Source organism: Scyliorhinus canicula, chromosome 16 (genome assembly GCF_902713615.1).
Source record: "Scyliorhinus canicula chromosome 16, sScyCan1.1, whole genome shotgun sequence".
Taxonomy (NCBI): Eukaryota; Metazoa; Chordata; class Chondrichthyes; order Carcharhiniformes; family Scyliorhinidae; genus Scyliorhinus; species Scyliorhinus canicula.
This window is the reverse complement of record NC_052161.1, coordinates 54,332,563-54,359,701: the sequence shown is the minus strand read 5'-3', so window position 1 is coordinate 54,359,701 and position 27,139 is coordinate 54,332,563. Positions and strand designations below refer to the sequence as shown.

General features: G+C 41.9%; 1 protein-coding gene across 5 annotated transcripts in view; it reads left to right on the top strand.

Annotated features, from left to right (window-relative positions):
• The window catches only part of ide (insulin-degrading enzyme), a 245,968-nt gene that overhangs the window by 101,285 nt on the left and 117,544 nt on the right, over positions 1–27,139 (top strand). For all 5 annotated transcript variants that reach the window (XM_038822333.1, XM_038822331.1, XM_038822334.1 and 2 more), the window contains 9 exons: positions 1,613–1,775; positions 3,365–3,457; positions 4,307–4,398; positions 5,502–5,582; positions 7,266–7,369; positions 13,728–13,830; positions 15,045–15,167; positions 17,712–17,794; positions 21,096–21,240. In XM_038822333.1, the coding sequence (XP_038678261.1) occupies positions 1,613–1,775; positions 3,365–3,457; positions 4,307–4,398; positions 5,502–5,582; positions 7,266–7,369; positions 13,728–13,830; positions 15,045–15,167; positions 17,712–17,794; positions 21,096–21,240 (987 nt within the window). The remainder of the gene's footprint in view (positions 1–1,612; positions 1,776–3,364; positions 3,458–4,306; positions 4,399–5,501; positions 5,583–7,265; positions 7,370–13,727; positions 13,831–15,044; positions 15,168–17,711; positions 17,795–21,095; positions 21,241–27,139) is intronic.

Below are 27,139 nucleotides of genomic sequence, written 5' to 3'. Positions count from 1 at the left end.
ACCACGAAACCATCCGGATCTTTGGCGAAGTCCCATTATGTTCCCCACCGACGTACTCGGCTCTGAAATATACAACACTGGATCATCCCCACATACAAGGATACCCTATCCCTTTCGACAGTCCCAAACTCTGAGAAACGATGGCCAATGGCTCTATTGCTAATGCAAATAGTAGGGGGGACATAGGACACCCCCTGCCTGGTACCCAGCCCGAGCATATATTATTTGTGCGAACAATCGCCATCAGTTCCCTACACAATAGCCACACACACTCCGTAAACCTCGGCCCAATCCCAAATCTCTCTAGGACCGCCATCAAATACCCCACTCTATCCGATCAAACGCCTTTTCCGCATCTATCTCCATCTCCATGGAGATTTCCATCTCCATGGAGATTTCCATCTCCATCTCCTTTCCCTTGGCTGGCGTCACGATCATGTTTAAAGACCTTCTGGGCATGTCCCAGAGTTTGTGCTAACACCCCCTTCCCTAGTGCCTCCTCAAACGTCCCAACCGTCAGCAGCGCTAACTTGTCTTTGAACTTTTACCATGGGCGGCACGGTAGCACAGTTGGTAGCACTGCACTGTTGCTTCACAGCTACAGGGTCCCAGGTTCGATTCCCAGCTTGGGTCACTGTCTGTGTAGAGTCGGCACGTTCTCCCAGTGTCTACGTGGGTTTCCTCCCGAGTGCTCCGGTTTCCTCCCACAAGTCCTGAACGATGTGCTCACTACCAGTTTCAGGACCTCCCATACCACGGCCTGCGATACTTACCCTGTACAGTTACATCCTATGCATTCTTCGATCACTTTCCCGATCCTATCACAGAAGCTTCAGGCCTACCACTTTTCTATCAGAGACCACCTTCTTCCTCTTCCCCACTTGCTCAAAACTTATTGCATTATCCTCCGTTCTGGTGGAAGGTCATAGATATGAATTGGAAGCTGTTTCTCTCCGCAGGTACTGCCTGGCCCACTGAGTATTTCCAGCATTTTCTGTTTCCACTTCAGATTCCTAACATCTGCAGTATTTTGCCTTTGTCCCTGTTAGAAGTACCAAGTCTTATTCCTTCAGAAATTAATTTATGTTGGAAATTTTAAGTATGTATTTTCTGTCTTTGAGTTAAGATATGGAGGAAAGAGGAAACATTGCAGTGACACAGCTGATTAAATCCGGACACATTTAAATACCGTTGGTAATTGTACTAGTCTTCATTGTCATCGTGTTTACAATAGCTTAACTGCAAGACTGAAGTTTGTTACAGAAAGGCATATCACCCATTTTATTGGGGTGTGTGCGCTCAGCTGTTGCACCTGCAGTATTTGAGTTTTTTGTGTTGCCACCGTGAGATTAAATGCAACAAAGTTAATTTGGGAGAGCAATGTGTGCGTTCTTGCAGAAATAACTATATTTCAAAGTATTTAAGTAAAAATGTGTTACATCTAAAGCAATCCTTGTAGCAGCCAAACAAACTGAAATTGTGAAGTAAGACGACAGCTATTTATTTGCATCTGAAAAGTTACTCGCAGTTCAATTTTTAAAACATAAATGTGTTGGCAAAATTGAAGTCTAAATTCATGTAATAAAAGTCACTAATGAAACATATTTTACAGCAACTGTATAAGGTGGTACCTATCAAGGATATCCGGAATCTTTATGTCACTTTTCCGATACCAGACCTTCAAAAATATTACAAATCAAATCCAGGCCATTACCTAGGGCATTTGATCGGCCATGAAGGACCAGGGAGTCTTCTGTCAGAACTCAAATCCAAAGGTAATTCTGTTGGTAATACTTATTTTTTTCCCCTACCTCCACATCCCTCACTTTTTATTTTGAAAAACATTTAACCATGGACTGAATGAGAATCCCGGCCAAGTGTTGACGCCGGAGTAAACACCGGATTGGTGTACGCCGGCGTCAACGGGTCTCCTGGCCCAGAAATTCACCGCTGTTCAGGTTGCTGGCACGATGCTGGAGAGCTGAAAGCGGCCCTGCACAGCCAGCGTGGGGTCCGCGCATGCACGCGACAGCCATCTCTGCGCAGGCGCATGCGCGTGGTTCCAGTCTCCGCGCCGGCGCGGAGCAACATGTCGGGGACTTTACAGTGGGCCGTGCGGAAGGAGGTAAGCCCCCTCCAGATCGCGGCTGGCTGCCGATTGAATGTCCCCGATCGCAGGCCTGGACCACGTGGAGGCCCCATCCCCCGGAGTCAGATCCCCCTGCGCCCCCACCAGGATGTCCACAGCGGCCATGGGTCCAAGCTTCCGCCGGGTGGTACTAGGTTAGAACCACACTGGTGGGACTTGGCGGGAATTCGGCCCATCGCCGCTGGGGCCTATTTCAGCGACCGGCGCCACGGCGGGCACGATTGCTGCCAATTTCCCCGGTTGGCGGCCCAGCGTGGCGGGAATTTTCAGCACCCCCGGCGATTCTCCAACTCGGGGCGGGCTCGGATAATCCCGCCCCATATGTTTCAATGACCAGTGATGCCATTTTAGCATCAATGGTCATGTGAGGGAATCAAATTTACTCCAATAATTTATTTTCTGCTTTTTATTTTTTCGCATCTTTCCCTTTTGCAAGGAGACATCTGGCTCCATTCCAATACCTCCTAGTTTAATGTGACTGCTTTTAAGAATTGGATTATTCAGATATTAGACATTGAGGTAGTGGGAAACTGCAGATTGTCCAAGCAAAATTCAGAAATTTGACTACAATAATCTCCCAAATCTGATTTTCTATTTATAGTTTAAATATTTTTTTTTTTTGATCTGGTTCCATTCCATTGCCTTCCCTCCTTCTCATTCTTTCTCTCTTTACAGCTAAAAAGGGCATAGCAATTTCATGGTGATTAATGCCTGTTCCTATTTGGCCACTAGTTTGTACACCAGGAGAATTTGGTGACTTGCCCGTTTACTTTCCTTGGCAAGGTCAAGAGCCAACCATGTCACCAGTGCACAATTCATACCCTGTTGTTCTGTCCTATTATACAGCGTATTAATGGATTGGCACGCTGAACTACCACGGTCTGTTATGTAATATTTTACAGTGCATTAATACACAGTGCATAATACTATAGTGTGTCAGTACATTATGCTGTGGCATTGTCATGTTGCTTAACATGATACTTTGTAGCAGTGCACCAACATTCTCTTCTGTAATGTTGCCTTGCACAATGCAGTGTAGTGGTGCATCAGTTTGTTGCCCTAAAACACAATTTTGTTAACTATCTCTAATGAAGTGTGAAATGCTAGCATTTCAGTTCTTTTCTCAAAATATCCAATACTGTTTTATTATGGTGACTTGAGAATCACGTAGATTTTCAGGGAAAATATTTGATGGCTTTCTGTGTTACTTTCCAGGTTGGGTAAATACTCTTGTTGGAGGACAAAAAGAAGGAGCTAAAGGTTTTATGTTTTTCATTATTAATGTGGATCTTACTGAGGAAGGGCTTGGTAAGTACAGTTTATATTTTAAAAGCAACTGATTCTTTGTTATTTAAACTTGTATTATGCGAGAGTTTATGAATAAACTTTCTGTTTATGCTTGAGTAATGCATATCAAAAGTGCAGTAAAATGTGATATTCCAGTTTTATTTTAAATCTAGAAAAATTAAATCTCTTCCTAGGCAGGAATGCCTTTGATCAGAAGTACAGTTGACATCAAACTTTGCAAAAAAAAGTTCACTTTTTTATTTTCCAATTAAAGGGCAATTTAGCATGGCCAATCCACCTACCCTGCACATTTTTGGGTTGTTGGGGTGAGACCCACGCAGATATAAGGAGAATGTGCAAGCTCCACACAGACAGTGACTCGAGGATGGGATCGAACCTGAGGTCCTCGGCGCTGTGAGGCAGCAGTGCTTGCCGCTGTGAGGCAGCAGTGCTTGCCACCGTGCTACCCTAATCCTGGCAAAAATTTAAAGTTGTATTTGATGTGAGCTGTACCCCAAAGTTTGCCTTTTTTTCAGAAACTTGCTCAACTATTTATAGGTTTGCAATGCATAAATGTAGAGTTTATAGGAACTGATACTGTTATGACAGGAATTATTTTTAGCTAGCAGATAATGACAGAATGGGTGTATTTGGGTCTTGCAGTGCAGTTGTGATTTATTTGAATATGTGATATTTGGGGAGATGGTGATGTAGCGGTAATGTCACTGGACTAATAATCCAGAGGCCCAGACTAATGCTCTGGGAATGTGGTTCCAACGAATAAAATCTGGAACACAAAGCTATGGTGACCATGAAACCTTCATTGATCATGTCACTTTGTCTTTTCTTTTCATATCATTATTTATGCAGTGCATGTTGATGATATAATTCTGCACATGTTCCAGTATATTAATAAACTACGTACAGAAGGACCGCAAGAGTGGGTTTTCCAGGAGTGCAAGGTAATGAACAAAATCTGACTAGATCATTGATCTGTTTTGCAAATCAGATAACTCTGCAGGAAGTAACCAGAGGGAAAAGACAGGATGCTCAATAATCAACTTGATAAACAAAATAATTTACTAAATATTGATCAGAAATTGTGTTCTGCTACCCTTTGTACTGCCAATAGTTCACAGAGTATATAACTGGTACCACTAATTTGATAATAGGTTTGACACTTTAATTAGTTAGTTTACTCCAAGAATTGTGTAGAAGAGAGGTATTGCAGATGCAGACTTTAAGGTTGTTTTAAAACTATGAATTAACTCGATTAGGGATTGTATTTATTCATGAAAAATTGATTTAAAAAAAAGAAATAAATTTTTTTCCCCAGAAATAAAATGCACTTTGCTGAACAGTAAGCAGTGTTCACTAGAATTTGGCAAGATAGCATTACATTATTCAACTCCTCAGATCATTTTCCTTTTTAACGATGTATATGTTGGCAAAAGCAATTTGAGGCTAACTTGAGGTAATTTTGAATTGATATAATTTGTTTTGTCATTCCCCTCCTTGCCTCTCATTCTTTCTGCGAAGGTATTGACTCTTGCTGAAGTATGGTTCTGAGGATGCTAAATGTCCTGGTTATGAGTGACCATTCTTTGTATGAGGTTAGGTAGTGAATATTGACTTATTAGGTATATGAACATAGGTAGTGCGTATTCTATTTTGGGGGCAGTGTATCCAAAATTGATGTCGGGTCATGCATTTTCCAGCTGGATCCAGTGGATTTCCAGCATGATTTGAAAACCATAATATGAAACCAGCTGCTGCACCATCCGTCGCACCATCCGTCACTCCACCTGATATCTGATAACTTGGCAATGATCTGGACCTTTCAACTTTTTTTGGCAGTCACTTACACAATGCATTTATCAACTGAACACAACAGTAAAGTGTAGCCTCGCATGCAACACTAACATTTTTCTATTGTTCACAGTTTTTCTGATATTTGAACTTGGGGGCCCTGACAATTTGTTTCGAAAAGTTGCAGTAATCTGAAGCTAAACTTGAGTTTCCCCAGCAGCTAACTATTAATTGCTTTTTATTGTTAAAAATTTAGGATTTGAATGCTATGGCATTTAGGTTCAAAGATAAAGAACGACCACGTGGCTACACTTCAAAAAATGCTGGCTTGTTACATGTATGTAAAAAAAATCCTTGTTTGCTATATTTATTTCTCTTTAAATGTTATTCCTTTAGTTAACAAGATTCTCTGCAATACTTTAAAAAACGATTGTTTTGAGATTAGCCAATGTTTTTAATAAGTTGCTTTCAGCAAGCGTAATAATGAATGACAATGTCACAATAAAGGAAGGAAGGGACTAGGGAAAAGGGGAAATATGTAAGTGACTCCCATGATCTCTGCTTTTAAATCTATTTCTCGCTGGCAGGTGATGGCTTTGATGTTGAAGGAGTATGGATGTCCCCTTGCTGTCCCTATTTGAGATCATTTTCATTCTGTCTGACACTTGGAGGTCACAGCTTAACAAATGTTTGCTGGGTACTGATTTACAAAACTAATTTTTCCCAAGCAGCCTGTAGAAATTATTCAGTGGAACAGATAGTGTTTTGGGAGAAAATACGTTAATTTCAAAGTATACTTCTCCCAAACGGTTTACCATTGATTTTGATTATTCTTTGGCTCTGTATTGTGTATAGAACAAAATAGGTATTGTTACTGTCAGAAACTAAATTATTGTAATCAGAATGGCTCATAGGATAACAGAAGAGCTCTTTTAAATTGTAAAGATGTGTTGCCTAGTCACCACACCTGTATCCAAGTGGAGATTGTTGTACCTGACAACTCTTGTGGGAGCTTTGAAGAGTTCTGTCAGTAATACATCCTAACAAGGTTCATAGTGACTGATTTGGTTGGATAATGGATAAGAAATAAAATTAGATAAGGTAAAGCTGAAGTTTTTAAATATAGTGACCTTGCAGTGGTTACCTGTTTCTAAATGTGATGTAATGTGAATGATGGAATCCATATGTGTGCTCAAAGGATTTCTCATTTTGGTTTTGCCAAGAAGGGCTATAGAGCTTCCTAGGGCTTCCGACTGCAAGATTGCAATTTATGAATGTAGATTGGGCAGTGCTTAGCCATGCTTTTGGATATTCCCTAGTTGGGCAGAGGGCAGGATATAGTTCACAAGATGGTTGATGGCAAAAGATCTGTTATCTTGTTCAAATCTCTGTGCTCACAATTTAACACTAGTATCAAATATGATTGAGTAAACTGTTCCCATGATACCAACTGCAAATTGTCAGCATGCCATGTGTAGCTTAACAAAGGCAGCTTTGGAAGTACTTCTATTAAAGCTGTTGCATAAAGGGGCTGGTTTAGCACAGGACTAAATAGCTGGCTTTTAAAGCAGACCAAGGCAGGCCAGCAGCACTGTTCAATTCCCGTACCAGCCTCCCCGAACAGGTGCCGGAATGTGGCGACTAGGGGCTTTTCACAGTAACTTCATTTGAAGCCTACTTGTGACTAAGCGATTTTCATTTTTTTTTTCATTTTGTGCTGATGTTGCCCAGTGTGCTGATGTTGCCCAGTGTATGGTCTGTCATTTGTTGAATAACCCACTTCAATTTAGAATTTTATTTTAAAGCAAACATAGAAGCACTGTAGGGTGATTGTTAAAAGTTAAATTATTTGCATGGGGTCCTGAAGTTTTTACCAGTATTTCAGATTGCACTCTGAAAATTTGTCACCTTTAGTTTTGTAAACTAACTCACTGTCTTTGAAGATAAGTGTATACAATCCATGATCAATTATGTTGTTCACTCTTGCTGTATTGAAATATCCTTTCTTTTAATCTGCCAGTACTATCCCATTCGTGAAGTGCTTGCAGCTGAATATCTGCTGGAAGAGTTTAGGGCTGACTTAATTCAAATGGTGCTGGAGAAACTGAGACCAGAAACTGTGCGGTAAGTTACTCTTGTATTATTAGTGCCTGCAAGTGTGGGGAAAAAAAAATGAATCCGATATTGTGCTACTGATGTTTTGAAGTTAATAATAATTTACTGGTGGTTGCAAATATTGCTTATCGGCAAATGAACAGTGCTAGCAATTCTTGATATTTTCATTTGCCATAGACTTTTTACTGGCGTTTTTACATGTACATGCCAGCCAACCATCCCAAATATAGTGTCCTTTGCAGGATATATGCAGTTTGTGAATAAGACCAGCAACATTGTGTATTCTAAGAAATCAATTGTAGAATTGTTAATGAGCAGCACAGAATCTGAGCTAAAAGTGTCAGTGGGAATATTAAATTCATTGTCAATGTCAGAAAGAAAAAGATTGAAAATTTAATAAATATATATTTTTTGTAAACTGAAGTAATACACCATGTTGTAATAAAAGTCACTGTACAACAGTTGCTTGGTAATAACTTGCTGAGTTTGGTGCATATCTATTGGGTAAGAATAGGAACTTGGGTGTTCAGTGCAGTGATGTAATTTCTCTCCCAGATTTTGGAAGTTCAGGGCACCATGAATAGTGTTTTCTGGATTTCTGCATTTAACTACACGTGTGGTTGTCAAAAGGTGCGGTCACTTTGCACATGGGCTAACAGAGCTCATTGTTGTTCTAATCTAATGTTTTAAAGTACAAAGTCCTGCCCATTCTGCCTTGTCTTACATTTAAGGAATCTGATCACAGTATCCTGTGACTGGGTTGATTTAAAGATGAAAGTTCCAGAGGCTCTCATCAATCCAGCTTCAGCCAATAAGTCACCAAAACGTGCGCTAATTCCTTCTTTGTTTTGTCACAACATAAAACTCTTGCACTGAAATCTACTGCAAAAAATTGTTTACTTTCCCTGAGGCTACTTTTAAAAAAAAAAAAATGAACTTCTGAATTAGCCTTCACTTTTTGTGGCAGAAGCTGCATGTTGTCATAATTTTAATTTATTGCAAGAAAGCTTCCATAAGACTGATGTTGGGGTACTGCAGTGGTTAACACTGCTGCCTCACGGCAACGAGGGCCCGGGTACGATCCTGGCCCCAGGTCACTGTCCGTGTGGAGCTTGCACATTTTCCCAGTGTCTTTGTGGGCCTTACCCGCACAACCCAAAGATGCACAGGGTAAGTGGATTGCCACACTAAATTGCCCCTTAATTGGAAAATTTAAAAAAAACACACTGATGTTTCCAAATGAATATGGCATGCTGGGCTTTCAGACAGATGCTAATTGAAATAAAGGTTGAAATTAACACCCGATACAATGATGGGTGAAACTGCAAGCTTCTTTGTTTTCTAGCCTGTACAACCTAAAGCATTTTTATTAAAACTTGCATTTTTACTAATTTTCAGGCAACTGGCTTGTGATTTTTTGTTTAAAAGAGTATAATTAGATGACTAGTTAATATGCTGTTAGGTGATTGGTTAAAATGCCAACATGTTGTACCATGAAAAGATAGCATGTAGATTTAATTTTTAGTATAATCTGAAGTTCTCGATCTAGGGAAGGACCTGGTGAATACTCAGTGTTTCCCTCTGGGATTGGGGAGAAATCCACCTGATACAACACAAGTTAAAACTTTATTTTCCAAAACCTTGCCCTGCACTGAAGATGGAACATACTAAAGAAAAAAGTTGGTTTGAGAGAACCTGCAACTGAAAGCAGCCCTGTTCATACCTAGGGCACTTGTTGCAGATTTTTGGAAATGTTTAAAGATCTAAAATTAAAAATATGGCCAGCACCATTTGAATAAAGCTTTCACTATCAGAAGAGCAAAGAGCGACACTATACAATAATAAAGCTACCAAGAAACTAGAGCCATTAAGTTGAAGGCTAGGGTATAAGATGGTAAATGTTCAGGGAGGAAAGGGCTGAATTACCATTGACAATGTGACCAGGCTAGCAATAGGTTAGGGAGAAAAGTTGTCTGGTTTTGTCTACCTAGTTTACCACCCCTGGATGTAGGCAACAAAACATCACGATGATACAAATAAAAATCAATTGGGAAAGTCTGGGTAAGAAGGAGAAAACAGTGAAAGCCTTTCAACAAACTATGATGATTTTATAAGAGAGGGAAATGGACCCTGCTGGTGACAGCTCTATGTCGCATATCAGGAGTTTTAGACAGAGATCTTTAAGTATTGCAGGGTACAGTAATGGAGTCCATATTGTCACTAACCTGAGCAGAGAATGTCTTGAAGTGTCCTGGTCTATCTGTAGACGCTTGTGCTGACATAACTATACTTGTCACCAAAAGACTGGAATGCAACTGTAAAGAAGCCCAGCCTGAACACGATGGCAAAAATAATACAACTTTCACCAGCGCCCTGAAAGAAAGTAGAAAAAGTTACAATCCTGTGTTAGATTTTTTGATTATCTCTTTTTGTGAATGGCTGTTGTGGGGGTATTTGGTTGTCTGATTTACTTTTGTTTTTAATAATCTTTTGAGCTTATTCACATTATCTGCTCTAATTTTCATTGTGATCCTTCAACGTGTGTGAACCCAACATAGACATAACCGGTCAAACTGAGTAACCTTGCGACTGGGCTTAGCGACTAATCGGTTTTATGCAGCCTCTGCAGAATCATGAAATGGTTACTGCACAGAAGGAGGATATTCCACCCATGTCCATGCCAGCTCTCTGCAAGAGCAACCCATCTAGTCGTATCCCCTGACCTTTCCCTGTAGTCCTGCAATTTTTTCCTCTTCAGATGAAGAGCCTTGAGTGAACTTGCCTCCACCATGTTTTGAGGTAGTGCATTCCAGAACCTAATAATCACTTGCTGCAGAAAGATTTTTCCTCCTGTGTCATTGCTTTTTTTTGTCAAATACCTTAAATCACTGCCCTCTGTTCATGACCATTTAAAAATTAACAGTTTCTTCCCATCTGCTCTCTTCAGATCATTCATGCACCTCTATCTAATCTTCTCTTAAGCTCTCTGAAGGAGAACAGCCCAGGTTCCCCACTCCTGTGTAACTGAAGTATCTCATCGCTGGAACTATTCTCGTGAACCTTATTGCCATCTCACTAATAGTGCCTTCACAGTTCCTAGTGTAGTGCTCAGAAAAGACACCAGGCCAAAGTGGTTTTATACCAGTTTTTCATAACTTTCTTGCTTTTGTACTCCTTTATAAAGCCCATATTTTTAAATGATAAATTTAGAGTACCCGATTTTTTTTTTTGCAATTAAGGGGCAATTTAGCGTGGCCAAGATGAGACCCACGCAGATACTCGGAGAATGTGCAAACTCCACATGGACAGTGGGCCGGGATCGAACCCGGATCCTCAGCGCCATGAGACAGCAGTGCTAACCACTGTGCTGCCCATAAAGCCCACTTTACCGCTCACGCAATCTCTTGCCACCAGCAATGATTTGTACTGTAGGTGCTCCTATACCTCTTTAGAATTGTACGTATTATTTTATATTACCTCTTGTACTTCCTATCGAATGTACCTCTTCATACGTATCTGCATTAAATTTAATCTGTCACTTGTCTGCCTATTCCAGTAGCTTATTTATGTCCTTTTGGAAGTCTTTCATTATATCACAGATCAACATCTTTCCAATTTTTGTATAATCCGCAAATTTTTAAATTGTGCTGTGCATCCCAAATGTGGGTCATCAAGGAAATTATGGATCCCAACATCATTCCCTGTGGAACCTCTCCAGTTTGAAAAGCAATCATTCACCACTACTTTGTTTCCTGTCTCTTAACAGCTTTTGTATCCTTGCTGCCACTGTCCCTTTAAAAAAAATTATTGATCTCTTTCCCCCCAAATTCCTCTCCTCTTCCATGGGTTTCAACTTTGCTGACAAGTCTGTTTGTGACCCTTTATCAAATGATTGTGTATATTGAAGGGGTTTGGGTTTATTGTCATGTGTACAGAAATACAGTGAAGTATTGTTCTGTGTACAGTCCAGACAGATCGTTCCATACATGTAAAACATAGAACATACGATAGGACTATGTCTAGAATTCTTTCCTGGCACAGAGACCATGATTCCAAAATCACAATCTCTGATCTCCACTACTTTGATATACTACAGTCCTTTATTTCATGGTTCATCTGTGGGAACTGTCCTCCAAGTTTTAACTCACTTCTTCAGAAGCATGGTTGTATCTGATATGCAATAACATTTGATCCCGTTTATTCTTTATATATGGCATCCCTCAACAAAATTTATTGCCTGTTCAGATTCCACATGTACATCAATTGCACCTTATTTTTAACTCCAACCCTAATTTTTATGACTGGAATGATAGGAACACTATCACATTCTGAATCAATCTGGCCATTTGTGCTCACATTTTGCTGTCATAATGATGAGACTAGCAGCACTCTTTGGCAGCGACTTCTGGTATCTGCATATGCATTGTTCAACAGTGAAATCCAAAATTTACAGTCAAATATGCCGTGCTTCTCCATAGATAGTCTTAAGTAAGCTACTTTTCCTCTAGTTCTGCACTAAAATCAGCTGGAAAGAAGTTGGAGCTGTTGCATTCCAAAGTGAGTGTTTAAAGAGTATGATATAACATTGAAATAACATTGCATTTAAAGCCAGCAATGTTGTTTCAATGCTGAGCAACATTGCTAAACATTAATTTTCTGAGGGAATGTAAACTTAGCGTTAAGATCGAAGTAATTTTTACATTTAGGATCTCGGTCTACCTTTTTATCTATCCCCTTTAATCCCACCTGTGTTTTGCAATCTTTATTTCATTTTCTATAAATCATTTATATTTTCCATTTTATACTTTCTGGTTTAGACTCTTGTCCCAGCAAGGATCATTCAATCTGATAGGTTAAAAGATCTCACTGTTGTTTGCCCCTCTTGAACAAGCTACAGTGTAGAAGTCACCATGCTGGAGATGGGGAAATCTCTGCCCACAAAACTCTGTGGACAACTGTCAGTGAGGTGAACGATGAGCACCTTTGCCACTAAGAACAGACTCCCCACTGTTGTTGTGGTTGGGGTGGGTAGTTCGAGTGAAAGGTTCACCAGGTAGGTAATTGGACCTTTTTAGAAATTCAGCGGGACATGTGAACTGATCCTGATTGAATTGGATAATAGACAAATTTTGCAGGTTTTTGACTAACCTCATTAGGCGCCTGGATTCTTTGCATCACGGGTATGCTTATCTAATCAAATGTTTATTACAGAGAACATTTTTTATAGCTTGCACTCAGTACTACTGACAAATGGGCAGCACGGTGGCACAGTGGTTAGCATTGCTGCCTACGGCGCTGAGGACCTGGGTTCGAATCCTGGCCCTGGGTCACTGTCTGTGAGGAGTTTGCACACACTCCCCGTGTCTGCGTGGGTTTCACCCCCACAACCCAAAGATGTGCAAGATAGGTGGATTGGCCACGTTAAATTGCCCCATAATTGGAAAAAATAATTGGGTACTCTAAATTTTTTTTTTTTTAAAGTACTACTGACAAATAAAATATGCTGAAAATTATTTTCTCCTACTTCATTGTACCCCTGCCCCAGCTATATTCAAAACCAAAATTGAAGCAGAGTGATCAAGTAAATGGGAATTCTAAAAATAAATATGGTAGTTGTTTGTGAACTCCAGTGCAGGCATTTAATATCATGAAAATTCCCCCCACCATCCAGCATTCATCATTTTCATGTAATGTAAATGTTACCACAGACCCAGAGCACCATAGGCTGTCTGCTCTCCCCATTGAGAGTTGCTGGTGGTGATTTGACCTGAGTGTCACCACACCTCAGGCGAGAGGGGCAAGTTTGAGAAGGCAGGGCCTTTGTGAATTGAACCCGTGCTGTTGGTGTTGCTCCGCATCACTGACCAGCCGTCCAGCCAACCGAGCTAACCGACCCCCAATCCACCATTTTCATACAGGGCTTAATAGAAGCATGAATTACAGTAAGCCAGTCATACTGTAATTTGGTTGGACTTTCACCTCTAATAAAGTCACCATAGTCCTAGATGACCATAGGCTGCTTTCCCCTTTGAGAGGCAGAGCTGAACGGTAGTGATTTAACCTGAGGATCACCACACCTTGGGTGAGGGGCAAGAGGTCAAGAAGGTGGGCCTTCTTGAATAATCTCCGCCGGTATGGGAATTGAACTGCTGCTGGCCGTGCTCTGCATCACAAACCAGCTGTCTCGCAAACTGAGCTAAACCAGCCCCCATTTCACCTCTAATATTTGCTCCAAGTTTGCACAGTGACTAAGTAGTTAACATTACAGATATAAATCACAAGCCTAAAATCACAGACTATATTGCATCTGTGTCAATGGCATTGGTCACTAATTACTTAATTTCAATTGTGTTTCTCCCCCTGACAGTGTGGCAGTGGTTTCTAAATCATTTGAAGGGAAAACTGACAAAACAGAGAAATGGTACGGCACACAGTACATGCAGGAAGCTATTGGTGCTGATGTCATTGAGGTGGGTAACTTACCTACCCTTGTCAAGACGATGTTAATTATTTTAGTTGAAATCCAATTCCTTTTGGTTTCTCTCAGTGCACACAATAATGCTGTTTGAAACCTGCTGATTTCTTTTGCACATTTTGCACTTAACAATTTTTGCGTGCAGATGTACAAAAAATAGTTACAAAATTGGAAAACCGTATCCCAAGGTATCTTGCATTTAGAATATTAGCTGTGCAATAAACTGATTAACTTGAGAATTAGAAATAATGAATTTATATGTCCCTTTATGTGGAAGAAATCAAAATGCTAAATGCTGCCTTTATTTTCTAACTAATGCAGCTCTTTGTATTTTAACAAAAGTTGATGAACAGCTGGACCACTTTTAAAATAATCCCCAGCATAAAAGCCAGCAATTTGATGTACAATTTTGAAATCCTAGAGATCTATTTAATGACGTTGGGATGTGATGCACACTAAACCCATTGTGTGGTTGCAGTTTTTATTTGTAATGAGGGTGGAGCTGTTTAGTTTTTCCTGATGGAATTCTTGAATACACAACTTGCATTTGTAGACTGCTTTTTTTAATATAGAATTTCCTAAATCACTTCGAGGGCAAGTTGGTGGCAAGAATAGACGAGAGGACTGCAGAACTATAGGTGGTCCAGGGTTGTCATTGGTCTTTTCCTTTTTTTCTGTGCTCATACAGTTGAGAACATTGTGAGAAATGTGGAAACAAATTTTGGAACTAATATTTTCAAAATTTATCCTTTCATGGGATGTGGGTACCGCTGGCAAGGCCAGCATTTGTTTCCCATCCCTAATTTATCTTGAATTCAGAGGCTTTCTAGGCCATTTTCGAGGACAGTTAAATGTCAACCACATGGCCTTTGTTATGGAGTTGGAGTCTCAAATAGATAAGTATTTATGTGGTATATGAATCCTATGGGTTCAGAAAATATTACTGTTAAATCAAATCCAATTTGGAGGAAAAACAATTACCGTATTGGGTTTTATGATACACCCATCAAAATCTACTGCAATGCCATATGTCATATAAACAAAGAGCAGGAGTGATCCATTCAGTCCTTGAGCCTGCTCCGCCATTTAATAAGATCATGGCTTATCTGATAGTAACCCCATTTAAAGAGGAAAGAATGCTTTACCACACGAGGAATAAATATTAGTTCATGTTGTTTGCAGTAAAGAAGCTTTTCTTTATTCTTATAGAAGTGGCAGAATGCAGACCAAAATGGAAAGTTCAAACTGCCAGTGAAGAATGAGTTCATTCCTACAAATTTTGAGATTTTGCCTTTGGAAAAAGATGCTCTACCATTTCCAACTCTTATTAAGGTAAATAATTCTTGCAGTAGAGTTGAAAAATGCTTGTGCTATTATTTATAGAAATTTATTCAGCTAATAATTAGGTTTATTTTTTTAAAATCTTGCTATTGAACAAGGTGACACACATTGCTGTTTATTTCATTTTTCATCCTACTGAAGGAATGGTCACCCTACCGAAGGAAATGTATTAACACCATGGTTAATTACAAAATTATTCAATAAAATGAATACTTTTTTTATGCAGCAGACAGACTTGAGGGTACATTTTAAGAACATTTAAATCTGATAGCCCAAAGTGCTCACTGGTTTTGTCCACACACTCCACCAGCACCTTGCCTAGCAACCGGACCCAATCCACAAACCCCTGTCGGAACCGAACCATTCCAGCACCTGAAACAAATTGTAATCACATTAGATAATCTCTGTACATTCGCAGACAACTGCCTTTCACAAAATCCATCTGATCCTCCCCGATCAACCTCCACACATAGTCCTCAATCCGCAATGCAAGCACCTTCGCTAAAATCTTGATATCGATATCGGGCGATACAACCCACACTGCACTGGGTCCTTGTCCTTTTTTTAGAATCTGGGAGATGGAAGACTGTGATAAGGTAGGGGGGGAGAGGGAGGGAAGTCCCCCCACCCCCTCTCCCTCGCTTCACTATACGCCTTCACCAGCAGTGGCCCAGCTCTGCCCCAAACGTTTTATAAAACTCAACTGGGTTGTGGGGCCCGGGGCCTTCCCCGCCTGCATCACCCCTGTGCTATCCATCACCTCCCTCATAGACCAGCCTTGCCCTTTCCTCCTGATCCACCCTCTCCTTAAGTGCTCAAATTTAAATTAAAATAACCCCCCCACCCTAACTGCAGCCTTGAGTGCCTCCCACAATGTGGTGGCTGTGACTTCTCCCCCCACCGGATCGGCCACAATCCCCCCCCCTCAAAGGCACCTTTTTTTTTAATCAACCCCGCCACTCCCCATGTCTTCATATCCTGCCCCAAGTGGAACACCATTGCCTCCTCAGCCTCATCTGGTTCCCCCAACTTCAGGTGGCCCCCGCCCGAGGCCTCCAAACACAGCCCGCCCAACCACCAACAAACAACGAAGAGCAAAAGGCACACGCTCCATCGCCGCTCCGCCGTTGAAACACACCCCAAACGTTCTATCATAAACATAAAGCTCCTCTCTAAAGTTCAATGTCCTTACAGTCCTCTCCTTCCAGTCCATGGTCCCTCTTCAAGTCTGTCGCCTCCTCTGGTGAGTCAAAATAAAACTGCTTCTGATGAGTCACCCACAAACGGGCAGGATACAAAACACCAAATTCTACTCCCTTCTTGAAGAGGGCAGCCTTTATCCGGTTCAACTCGGCTCTCCTCTTCGACAACTTCGCACCCAGGTCTTGGTAGACCGATGGCTCACTCCTTTCCCAGGTGCACCTCCTGGTCTGCTTCACCCGTTCCTTATTCAAGAAAAGGTGCAGCCACACCAACGCCTTCAGCAGCTCCCCCACCTGCGGCGGCCTCCTCAGTGCCCTGTGTGCCCGATCCACCTCGAGGCACCGGTCAAAGGCCTACTCCCCCATCAACTGCTCAAGCACCCTTGCCACATTCTTGGCGGCCTCTGCTCCCTCGATGCCCTCGGACATTCCTCAAATTCTGGCGTCGAGCGATTCTCCAGGTCCTCCAATTTCTCTCTCCGCCTCTTGCTGTCCGCAACCATTTCAAACCACCAGCGAGGCTAACTGCTCCTCTTGCTCCTCCAGCTTCTGTATCGCCAGTCCCTGAGCCTCCAATTTCTGCCCCATTTCCTCAATCGCTGCTCTGGGCAGCTCCACCACCGTAGCCTTCCTCTGCTGCTGGAATTTATTATTTAAAAATTCCACCAGCCGCTCCATCGACCATTGGGCAGGCAGTGCTGCCTCCTTGCACTCTGCCATCTTAACCTGTGGCGCACCACAAAAACTGTCCTGCTCCAGCTGCGCTTTCATTCTTGTGGCATTCCTTATCCTCCAAACCGTACATCGATCTCACCAGAGGAGCATTACAGTCCCTTTAAACTCACACACCTTTTGTACTCAAAAAGTCCCCCATATGGGTGGGGAAGGACCAACAAAATCCACCTTGAGCAGGAGTCACCAAATGTGAGACCACTCGCTCCATGGCCACCACCGGATGTCCTGGTGATTTAATTCCTGAAGCAAACACGCCTAAAGCTAGACATAGTATTCCAACTATGACCCAGTTGATGCGTAGAAAATATTTAGTATTTTCATTGAGCAAAGCTACAGGATATTTGTATGTCTGTCAACATGATTGAACAATAGCCAGTTTTATCTAAAGGTGACTTTTCCATGTTCTTAACAGTGAGAGGAATGACTAATTGCTTATGTGATCATATTTTCATTTGGCATTCCAGCTGTCATGCTATTCCTGTTGAGATATTTTGCCAGATTAGTTCATAAATCAGAAGCAAGGATTCTTACTTTTTAAAGAATAAAATTGCCAGGCAATGTTTGAAAGAGCTTCTGATTGGGTATCATATTTTTGCAGGACACTGCCATGAGCAAACTGTGGTTCAAACAAGACGACAGATTCTTTCTCCCAAAAACGTGCATGAATTTTGAGTTTTTCAGGTATGTTCCTCAGATGAATTCTAACAGTGGGAGCAATAATGCTATGTATCTAACCTATCAATAATTGAAAACTATTATTGTCCAAATTAAGTAACATTTATTACTTCGAGGTATTTACTCTTTAAGGGTCTGCTTGGCTCATTTTGTAGGACCATAGCCTGTTGAGCCATGAGGTTGTGGCTTTAGTACACAAGTTTAGACATGTACTCCAGTGCAGCGCTGAGAGATTGGGTGTGATATGTGGAAAATATTTTCCATTTATCCATTCAAATAATACTGATTTTTTTTTTTGTATATTTACATCCTTCACTGAAAAATAGGTTAGTGGTCAGCTGCAAAGAACAAAATGAGGTGCTGGCAAAAAAGAAGAGGAAGTAACTGGCTTAAAAATGCATGGAACTTTAGAAGTCACAGATGTGTAATGATAGAAAATGGTGGGCACATTAGTTTGTAGAAACAGAATCTGGTCGTACCATATCTGGAGAGGTACAAACTCCCCGTCGGGGAATTGAACCCCAGTCTCCCGCCTGACAGGAAGGGATACTAACCACTATACCAACAAGGAACTGTACTAACGAGGAACTGTAGATCGTACCATATCACTGCTAAGTATTTGGACATTTGTACGGCTGGAGGGTGTCGGGAGGCCAAGAAGATAGTTGAAAATAAGGACAAGAATTTAGTTTGTGGCTTTCGTGGATTGGAAATCATATGTAGATCAGTGAGAACAAGGGTAATGGGTGGTTGAGCCAGGCTGCGGGTTTGGATATAGGCACCAGAACTTTGTGAGCTGAAGTGAGTGGAATGTGGACAAAGAAGATTGACAAGGAATGCATTGGAATCTAGTCTGGATTAACAAAAGGATCGACGAAGGTTTCTGCATGTCGGGTAAAGTAGGGGCAGAGACGGGCAGTGTTTGACATAGAAGTAAGAGATTGCTCTGGAGAAGATGATATGTCAATAGCTTAGCTGAGGATCAAATAGGATGTTAAAGATGTGAACTAACTAATTCAGCCTGGGACAGTGATTGGGGTGTAGGTGGAATTAGTGAGGGACCAGAATGATATGGGGTTTGCTTTTAAAGTTTAATTGGTGGCAGTTCTGGCTTATCCAGGGACTGGATGTTGCATAACTCCCCGAACAGCCTCCCCGAACAGGCGCCGGAATGTGGCGACTAGGGGCTTTTCACAGTAACTTCATTTGAAGCCTACTCGTGACAATAAGCGATTTTTATTTCATTTTCATTTTTCATAAGCAGTTTTGACGATGCATAGGCAGTGGAGGAATCAGGAGAGGTGGTGGTGAACTTCGAGCTGGATGTCATTAACCACACATGGAACCTGACCACATGGTTTTAGATGTTGGACCATAATGTCCAAGCTCCAGGGTGTTGTATTTGGGAGGTACCTCAAAGAAGTGTCCCGAGGTAACATTTTCACAGCAATTGCCTGGGGAGTGTAGACGAAAAATCTGTTCCTTTGTGCATGTGTTGTTGACTTCAAAATTTGTTGAACTTTGGATGATGTTAGTGAGATGTTTACTTAGTTGCACTGTGCACAAGTTGATGATCAAAAATAAAGGAAATACAGACTTTTGTTTATATAGGCATCTTGCTCAAGTTCTGAATATTCCAAATGGTGTGCAGCAGTACTTACCATGCAAGAAGCCGAACACATTGGAGAAAAAAAAAGGTTTCTACTGCTGAGGTCGGATCCATTGTATTAAAAAGTACAGAAAAATGAGTGAAGTATTGATAGAGACTTAAAATATAAATGGGGCTTTTTGATACAGTACCTATCGAATATCTGTTTGCATTTAGAGTAAATAAGTTTGGAGTGTACATTTCCATGATTCTGTAATATTCATTCCTACAAAACAACAACATATTTTCTAAAAGTGTGAAGTACTTGGTCACACTTTGGATAGTGACACGGTTAAGTAGTTTTGGAAGTTTAGAATAACTGTCAGTGCTTCATTTGTTTTGGGCCCACTGTCTCGAGGTTTGAACTATCAATGTGGAACGCCATAAGGTGTCTGAATTGAGCTGTGATTTTCACAGGGAGCAGAACAGGTTTGCTTTTCCTGAAAGATGTAGTGAAGCGATCTGATTGTGAAAAAGTTCATTGATCTAAACGGTTGTGGTTTTTTTCTGTCCACTTGCTTGATTCATTGCATGGCTTTCCCTGTTTGGGGGAGATAGAAACTGGCAGACATGGGGTTGCATTCTCTGCTTCCCCCAGCTGCGTGTTTCTCAGTGGCATGCTGTTTGTTCTTGTTTGTCAATGGGATTTCCCACTGATGCCATGCCACCAGGAAACCTGTGTCTGGGGGTGCGCTGCCAACCGGAACAGAGAATCACAACGGCCAGAGAATTTCGGCCATGGACTTTTGAGACAGTTGCACCTGCCTTCTGCAGTTTGCTTGTCCCATAGAATGATTTTCTTCCCATTAGTGCACATTTCATGATGTATCAGAAAACCAACTAAGTCTTGAAACAAATTGTAAGCTTATTTTAGCAGTATAGTTTGTAGTTACTGGTCTTGCATCGATAAATTTATCTGAAAAATCCTAATTGCTTGAAGTTTCTAACCAAATGAATACAGAAACTAAAGCAAGCATTGCACAGTTCTTTTTCGATAAATTAACGTAAAAACGTATCTTCTTGAGCAATACAACTGGCTTTTTTACATTCATGCGTTAAAATCCAACTGGAAGCTGACACTTAACCTCAGCTATTTTAAAATAATTTAAATGGATTTTCATGGCACAAAAGGGAGAAAGAAAAACACTGCTAGCGTATCCAGCCTTTCTTTGCAAAGAAATAATGTTAGCAACTGCAGCATTCCGATGAAATTGCAAATCGTACCTCCCAATCTTAAGAGAAGGCTTTACATTGACTTTGCTTTTGTAAAGCATATTGACATTCAATAAACCTCAACACAACGCTAGCATTCCACAAATACGTTTTTTCTCCTATTTCAAATGCATTTCACCAAGTGAAACATCTATTGTTTATAATGCAGGCATTAAAATGATTGCGATTGCAATACCCAGTGTCTTATTTAAATAAGTTCTGCTGCTTTCATCATTTTGTATAGTGAGTGTGAAGAAATTATTACATGAAAAATGTCTTCAGAAATATATTTATCAAATATGGTGCCAGTTTATATGTTTTTGACATTTGGAAAACCCAAATGCTTACTCGTTTGCGTAGCTTTATTGGCAGGTGAAAGCATTGCTTTGTGTTTCATTAATTAAATTTGTAGAAGTAGATTCTAATGTTTGGTATATTTTCTTCCAGCCCATTTGCTTATGTGGATCCATTACATTGTAATATGGCCTATTTGTATCTTGAACTGCTGAAAGATTCTCTCAACGAGTATGCATATGCAGCAGAGCTAGCTGGCTTGAACTATGACCTACAAAATACAATCTATGGAATGTATGTAAGTACCTAAATTCAGGGAAATAGTAAAGCTCCAGAATTATCTTTTGTATGCACTTATTTTTATTTCTCCAGCCCCCCCACCCCAACACCCAGCCCATCCACCACATATGGTAAAATATTTATTTATTTCCATCAAGTAGGATTATTAGTTTAGCTATGAGGCTGCATATACATACTCTTCAACCATTTTGCTTGACCTATTGTAATGTCATTGTTCAATATCAGCCTGCTTTCTGGGGGTTTATTCCCATGTTTTATCTTTTCTCTTTGTTAGTCGCTACATTTATGCTGACCCTCTTCATTGCAACATGACATACCTCTATATCAGGTTATTGAGAGATGATTTAAAAGAGTATACATATGCAGCTCGCCTCACAGGCTTGGTGTATGCACTAGTTCCAGCAATGAACTCAATTCTTGTAAGTAGAGCAGGAAGGTGATCTAGCTTGAGATTGGAGTGTTTAAGGATGCACGAGCTGTTTGCAATTCTAACATTAATTTTAAATTGCATGTTTAAAATGAACTAATCCTGAAAGATGCAATTGGATTTGCAGTGTCCTGCAACTATTCAATGGTTGAAGATGACAGATTTACTTAACAGGGATTGAAGGGATGAATAATTACAAATGGGAGAGTCCAAATGTGTTTTTTAAAATCAAACCAATTATTCGTGTGTATCACTTTTCACCATTTCTAAACTTTGACATTCGAATATGTTAGTGCCAATATCGCAAATCCTCACTGAGCAGCATGTTAAAAGTATATTTTTAATTTTTGATACAGCACTGAAACTAAGATCCACTACTTCCAATCCTTAATACCCATAAAACCTTGCCATTTGTTTCCTATCCATCATGCTGCTACACTTGTGCTCGGATTCCATTTGTCTAATTGCTTACTACTTCAAAAATATTGTCAAATGTGTCTTTAAAATCCATTCTGGCTGTTCTTGATTATCCCATGTCTTTAAATGCTCAATGAAATTGCACAAGTGACATTAAACTGGTCTATAATTCATTAATTCGCTGATTTGGCCTTTTATTACCTCCTAGGCTTATCTGTTCAAATGTACTGCTGGCTGGTCTCCCAAATGTGTAATCTTAAGGCTATCCAAAATTCAGCTGCTTCTGTCCGAACTTGTACCAAGCCTTGTTCACCTATCACTCCTGTGTCTCATTGATAAAATGTCTTGATTTTAAAATTGTCATACTTATTTTCAATTCCCTCCATGCACTCTTACGACATAAAACTCTTTGACCATGCTTTTGCTCTTTGACTTAATCCCCTTATGGAGCTTTGTGGCATTTTTTGTTTCCTTATGTCTCTGTGAAATACTGTTGGTCATTAATTATGTTTTTAAAAACAAATTTTTTTTTTTTACAATACCCGCATCATTTTTTTTCCAATTAAGAGGCAATTTTAGCATGGCCAATCTAACTATGCTGCACACCTTTTGGGTCTGTGGAGGTGAGACCCACGCAGGGGACAATGTGTAAATTCCACACGGACAGTGACCCAAGCCAGGATCGAACCCGGGTCCTCGGCGCTATGAGGCTGCAGTGCTAACCACTGTGCCACTGCCGCTCTGGTCATTAATTATGTTAAAGGTGCTATATAGATAAGAACATAAGAAATAGGAGCAGGAGAGGATTATATGGCCAGTTGAGCCTGCTCCGTCATTCAGTATGATCATGGCTGATCTTGGGGCTTCAACTCCACTTTCCTCTTTAAATCCTTTGAATCTCTGATATCAAATATCTGTCTATCCCAGCCATAAATATGACCAGGATGATGGTGCATTCATGCAACCCTCAGCTGGAGAACGCCAATTATTCTAAACTACTTGAGTGGAAACGTTTCCTCTCCTCTCATCTCAAACGATCAGCCCCTTATCCTGAAACTGGTGCCCACCTAGTTCGAGATTTTTCCCCTATGTGTGGTGGTTGGAGAAGCGTCACCACAAGTTTTTTGTGTGTGTGTGTGAGAGTACAGACATAAAAACTTTGTGGTGACCCTTCTCCAATCACCACACATAAGGGGAATCCCTCTTCCTCAGATGGAGGAGGGTTACCCATGGCACTGCCAGGGTTCTGGGGGTAATGTCCAGCCTCTGCCTTCGTCCGGGGGGCCTACAGGCACCTCCTGGCATGGTCATCACAACTGAATTTAGTTTTCGAAACCCAGTAGTGATTTGTGCCGGTGAGACGTCACACCACCAGGGGGAGAGCATTCCACGGGGCCAGATGCTACGAGGTGAAGCTGTTTAATTATATTTAAATTGATGTAAATTAATAGAAATTAGGGGCGTAAACATTTTTTCTTAAAAAAAAATTTTTTTTTTTAAAGAGTACCCAATTATTTTTTCCAATTAAGGGGCAATTTAGTGTGACCAATCCACCTACTCTGCACATTTTTGGGTTGTGGGGGCGAAACCCATGCAGACACTGGGAGAATGTGCAAACTCCACACGGACAGTGACCCAGAGCCGGGATCGAACCTGGGACCTCAGCGCTGTGAGGCAGCTGTGCTAACCACTAGGCCACCGTGCTGCCCTGGGGGCGTAAACCTGATCACGTCACCGGCAGGGGTATCGGGAATATCTCAAACAGCGATCTCGCCAGTCAGAATCCTGTTTTGGCCCCCTCTCGATTTAGCGGCTATAATGGGATTTGCACACATGGCTAATGAACCCGCATAATTGCAGCAGTATCTTACTCCATCAAGCCCCTTCATATCGTGAATATTTCAATGAAGTTGGACCTCATTTTTCTAAACTCCAGAGACTATAGACTGAGGAAAACCCTCTCATCCCAATAAGCAATTTAGTGAACCATCTCTGAATATCTTTCCTTAAATATGGAGACAAAACCTGTCCAGCGTTTCAGGGGATGGCCTCACCAATGCCCTGTCTGGTTGTAACAAGACTTGTTTATTTTTGTTTTCTAATCCCCCTTACAGCGAAGGCCAACATGCCATTTGCTTTCCTAATTGTGCACCTTTTGTTATCTTTGAGTGCACCATTGTCTCTGAATCAACGTTACTAGTTTCACACCTTTTAAAAAAAATTTTTTAAATTCTGCTTTCTATTTCTTTTTTTAGAAAATATTTTACTGATGCATTTATAATTTTAACAATTTGACACATCAAATTTTCAACAAAAAGAAAGCACAACAACATAACCAACAACCCCCCCCCCCTCCCCAGCACGAAACCCCAGCCAACATGGCTTGCACAAACAGTGCCAATGGACCACCTTAAACTGTATCAGGCTGAGCCTGGTGCACAAAGAGGATGCATTAACTCCCCTCAGGGCCTCCTCCCATAACCCGGCCTTCAGCTCCTCTTCCCACTTTCTCTTCATCTCTCCTATCGGGGCCCTCCCACTCCCATCAGCTCCTTATGAGACCTTCCCTTCTCCCACTCCTGCTCTCGAACCACCTTATCCTTATCTGTAGCCCCTGGGGAGGCAGGTGCGGTACGTTAGAAACCTGCCTCTGCACCTGCAGATACCGGAACCCATTCCCCCCCCCTGTCATGTGAGAGTATCTTTAAGAAATGGTGTTTACTACTGCAGTGATGTCAGAGTGTGGGTGGAGTTGGGCTGTCAGTCAGCTTTTTACTTCCGTTTTAGGCTGTTTGCTGCAGGGTGTGTTTTAGTTTCGTTTTCAGTGTTGGAGCTGAAGCCAGACCAAGCAGGTGGACTGCTGTTCTCGCTGCCATCAAAAGACTATCTCTCGATCATTTGGTGAATTCAGAATTATAAATGTTTTCAGTAGTGACTTTAACCTGATGTGCTTCTGTTAAAGGTTTTGTTTTTTAAGTCGTATGGATGTTAAAAGGAAAGCTTAAAGGATTACTTAGTGTTGTAGTCTTTGGGGGTTGTATTTGAATTAATGGTTGCTAAGATGGTCACTGTATGTTTTAAAAAGGTTAACTTGAGTTCATAGAATAAACATTGTTTTGCTTTTAATAAATACTTTTCAATTTCTGCTGTACCACACCTGTAGAGTGGGCCCTGTGCTCCCCATACCACAATCTATTAAGAGTTGTGGGTCAGGTGAACTCTATTATACACTTTAGGGTTCTCTAAACCCTGGCCCGTAACACCCCACTATCCACTACCTGACCATCGTAATATTCGCCGTCCGGTAGTAGTTAATAAAATTCGGCAGGGCCCAAACCCCCCCCCCACCCCCCACCATTCCGAAAGGACCTTCCTCACCCTCAGGGCCTTACCTGTCTATACAAAACCTGAGATCACCACGTTTATCTTCCTGAAAAATGCATTGGGGATAAAAATTGGAAGACATTGAAACACAAATAGCAATGTCAGGAGGACTGTTATCTTCACTGTCTGTACCCTCCCCACCAATTACAGCGGGAGAATGTCTCACCTGCCGAAATCCCCTTTCATTTGCTCCACCACTCTGCCCAAATTTAATCTCCTCGCTTTTATTAGCTATCTTCTAATCCTCTATCATTTATATTACTGAGTTGCATTGTTTTTATCCCTCCCTCAACTCATGGCCATGTTTGCTGTATTCAATATCGTATTATTTAAATTCACTTTGCTCATTGACTTTTATAATTACGAAACGATTAACAAACATTAACTGACTTCCGGTTGCGGCTATGCGGAGCTAAACCGCACGTTCGGCAGCGTGCCGATTTGAGGGCCCCAAACGGCGCTGTTTCGACAAATCCCGGTGGGGGAAGGTGTCGAGAGGAGCATTCCCCATAATTTATGGTGCTCACCCGGAGTGGGGCAAAGGAAAAAGCTGCAGCAGCTCCCCAAGAAAAGCGGGGGAAGAAGGACAAAATGGCGGCCGGCGGAACACCCGAGGACTGGTGGAAGTGGGCGCAGGAGCAGCAGGCCTCTCTTCTGCGCTGTTTTGCGGAGCTGAAGGCTGAGCTGCTGGACTCCCTGAATGCGACTACCAACAAGCTGCTTGGGACCCAGGCGGTCCAGGAGGCGTCCATTCGGGAGTTGCAGCAGCAGGCCGCTGAGAGGGAGGAGGAGGCCGCCGTCCTCGTGGGGAAAGTGGAGTTGCACGAGGCACTTCACAAAAAGTGGCAAGACCGCTTGGAGGAGCTGGACGTTCGCACGAGGCGAAAGAATTTGAGGATCCTGGGCCTGGCGGAGGGGCTGGAGGGGTCGGATCTCCCGGCGTATGTGACCACGATGTTGAGCTCGTTGATGGGGGCGGGTCCTTCCATTTGCCCCTGGAGCTTGAGGGAGCTCACAGAGTGCTGGCCAGGAGGCCTAAGTCAAATGAGCCCCCGAGGGCGGTGCTGGTGCGGTTCCATCGATTCAGCGACCGGGAGTGTGTGCTGCGCTGGGCCAAGAAAGAGAGGAGCAGCAAGTGGGAGAATTCGGTAGTGAGAATCTACCAGGACTGGAGTGCGGAGGTGGCTAAGCGGCGGGCCTGGTTCAACCGGACGAAGGCGGTGCTGCATGCCAAGCAGGTCAGATTTGGAATGCTGCAGCCTGCGCGCCTGTGGGTGACATACAAGGACCGGCACCACTACTTCGAGTCCCCAGAGGAGGCGTGGGCCTTTGTACAGGTGGAGAAGCTGGACTCGAACTAGGGCCTGGGGACACACTATGGCCGTTGCTGTTTTCGCTGTTGCTGTTCTTTAACTTTGACATGTGTGTTTTTTATGCTGGTTTTCTTTTTGCTCTGTTTCCGGGTGGGTCTGTTTGTTGGGTATAGATGTGGGGAATGTTGGAGGTTTGTATTTTATATGTTCTCTTCTGTACGGGGCTGAGGGTTGGGGTGAAACTGGATTTTGGGGAGCTGCGTCAGAAGGGTGGGGTGTGGCAGTGTGAAAGCGCGGGCTTTCCTCTGGTTTCCTGCGCCGCGGGGCAGGGGAGGCGGAGCTGGCGGTGGGGGCGT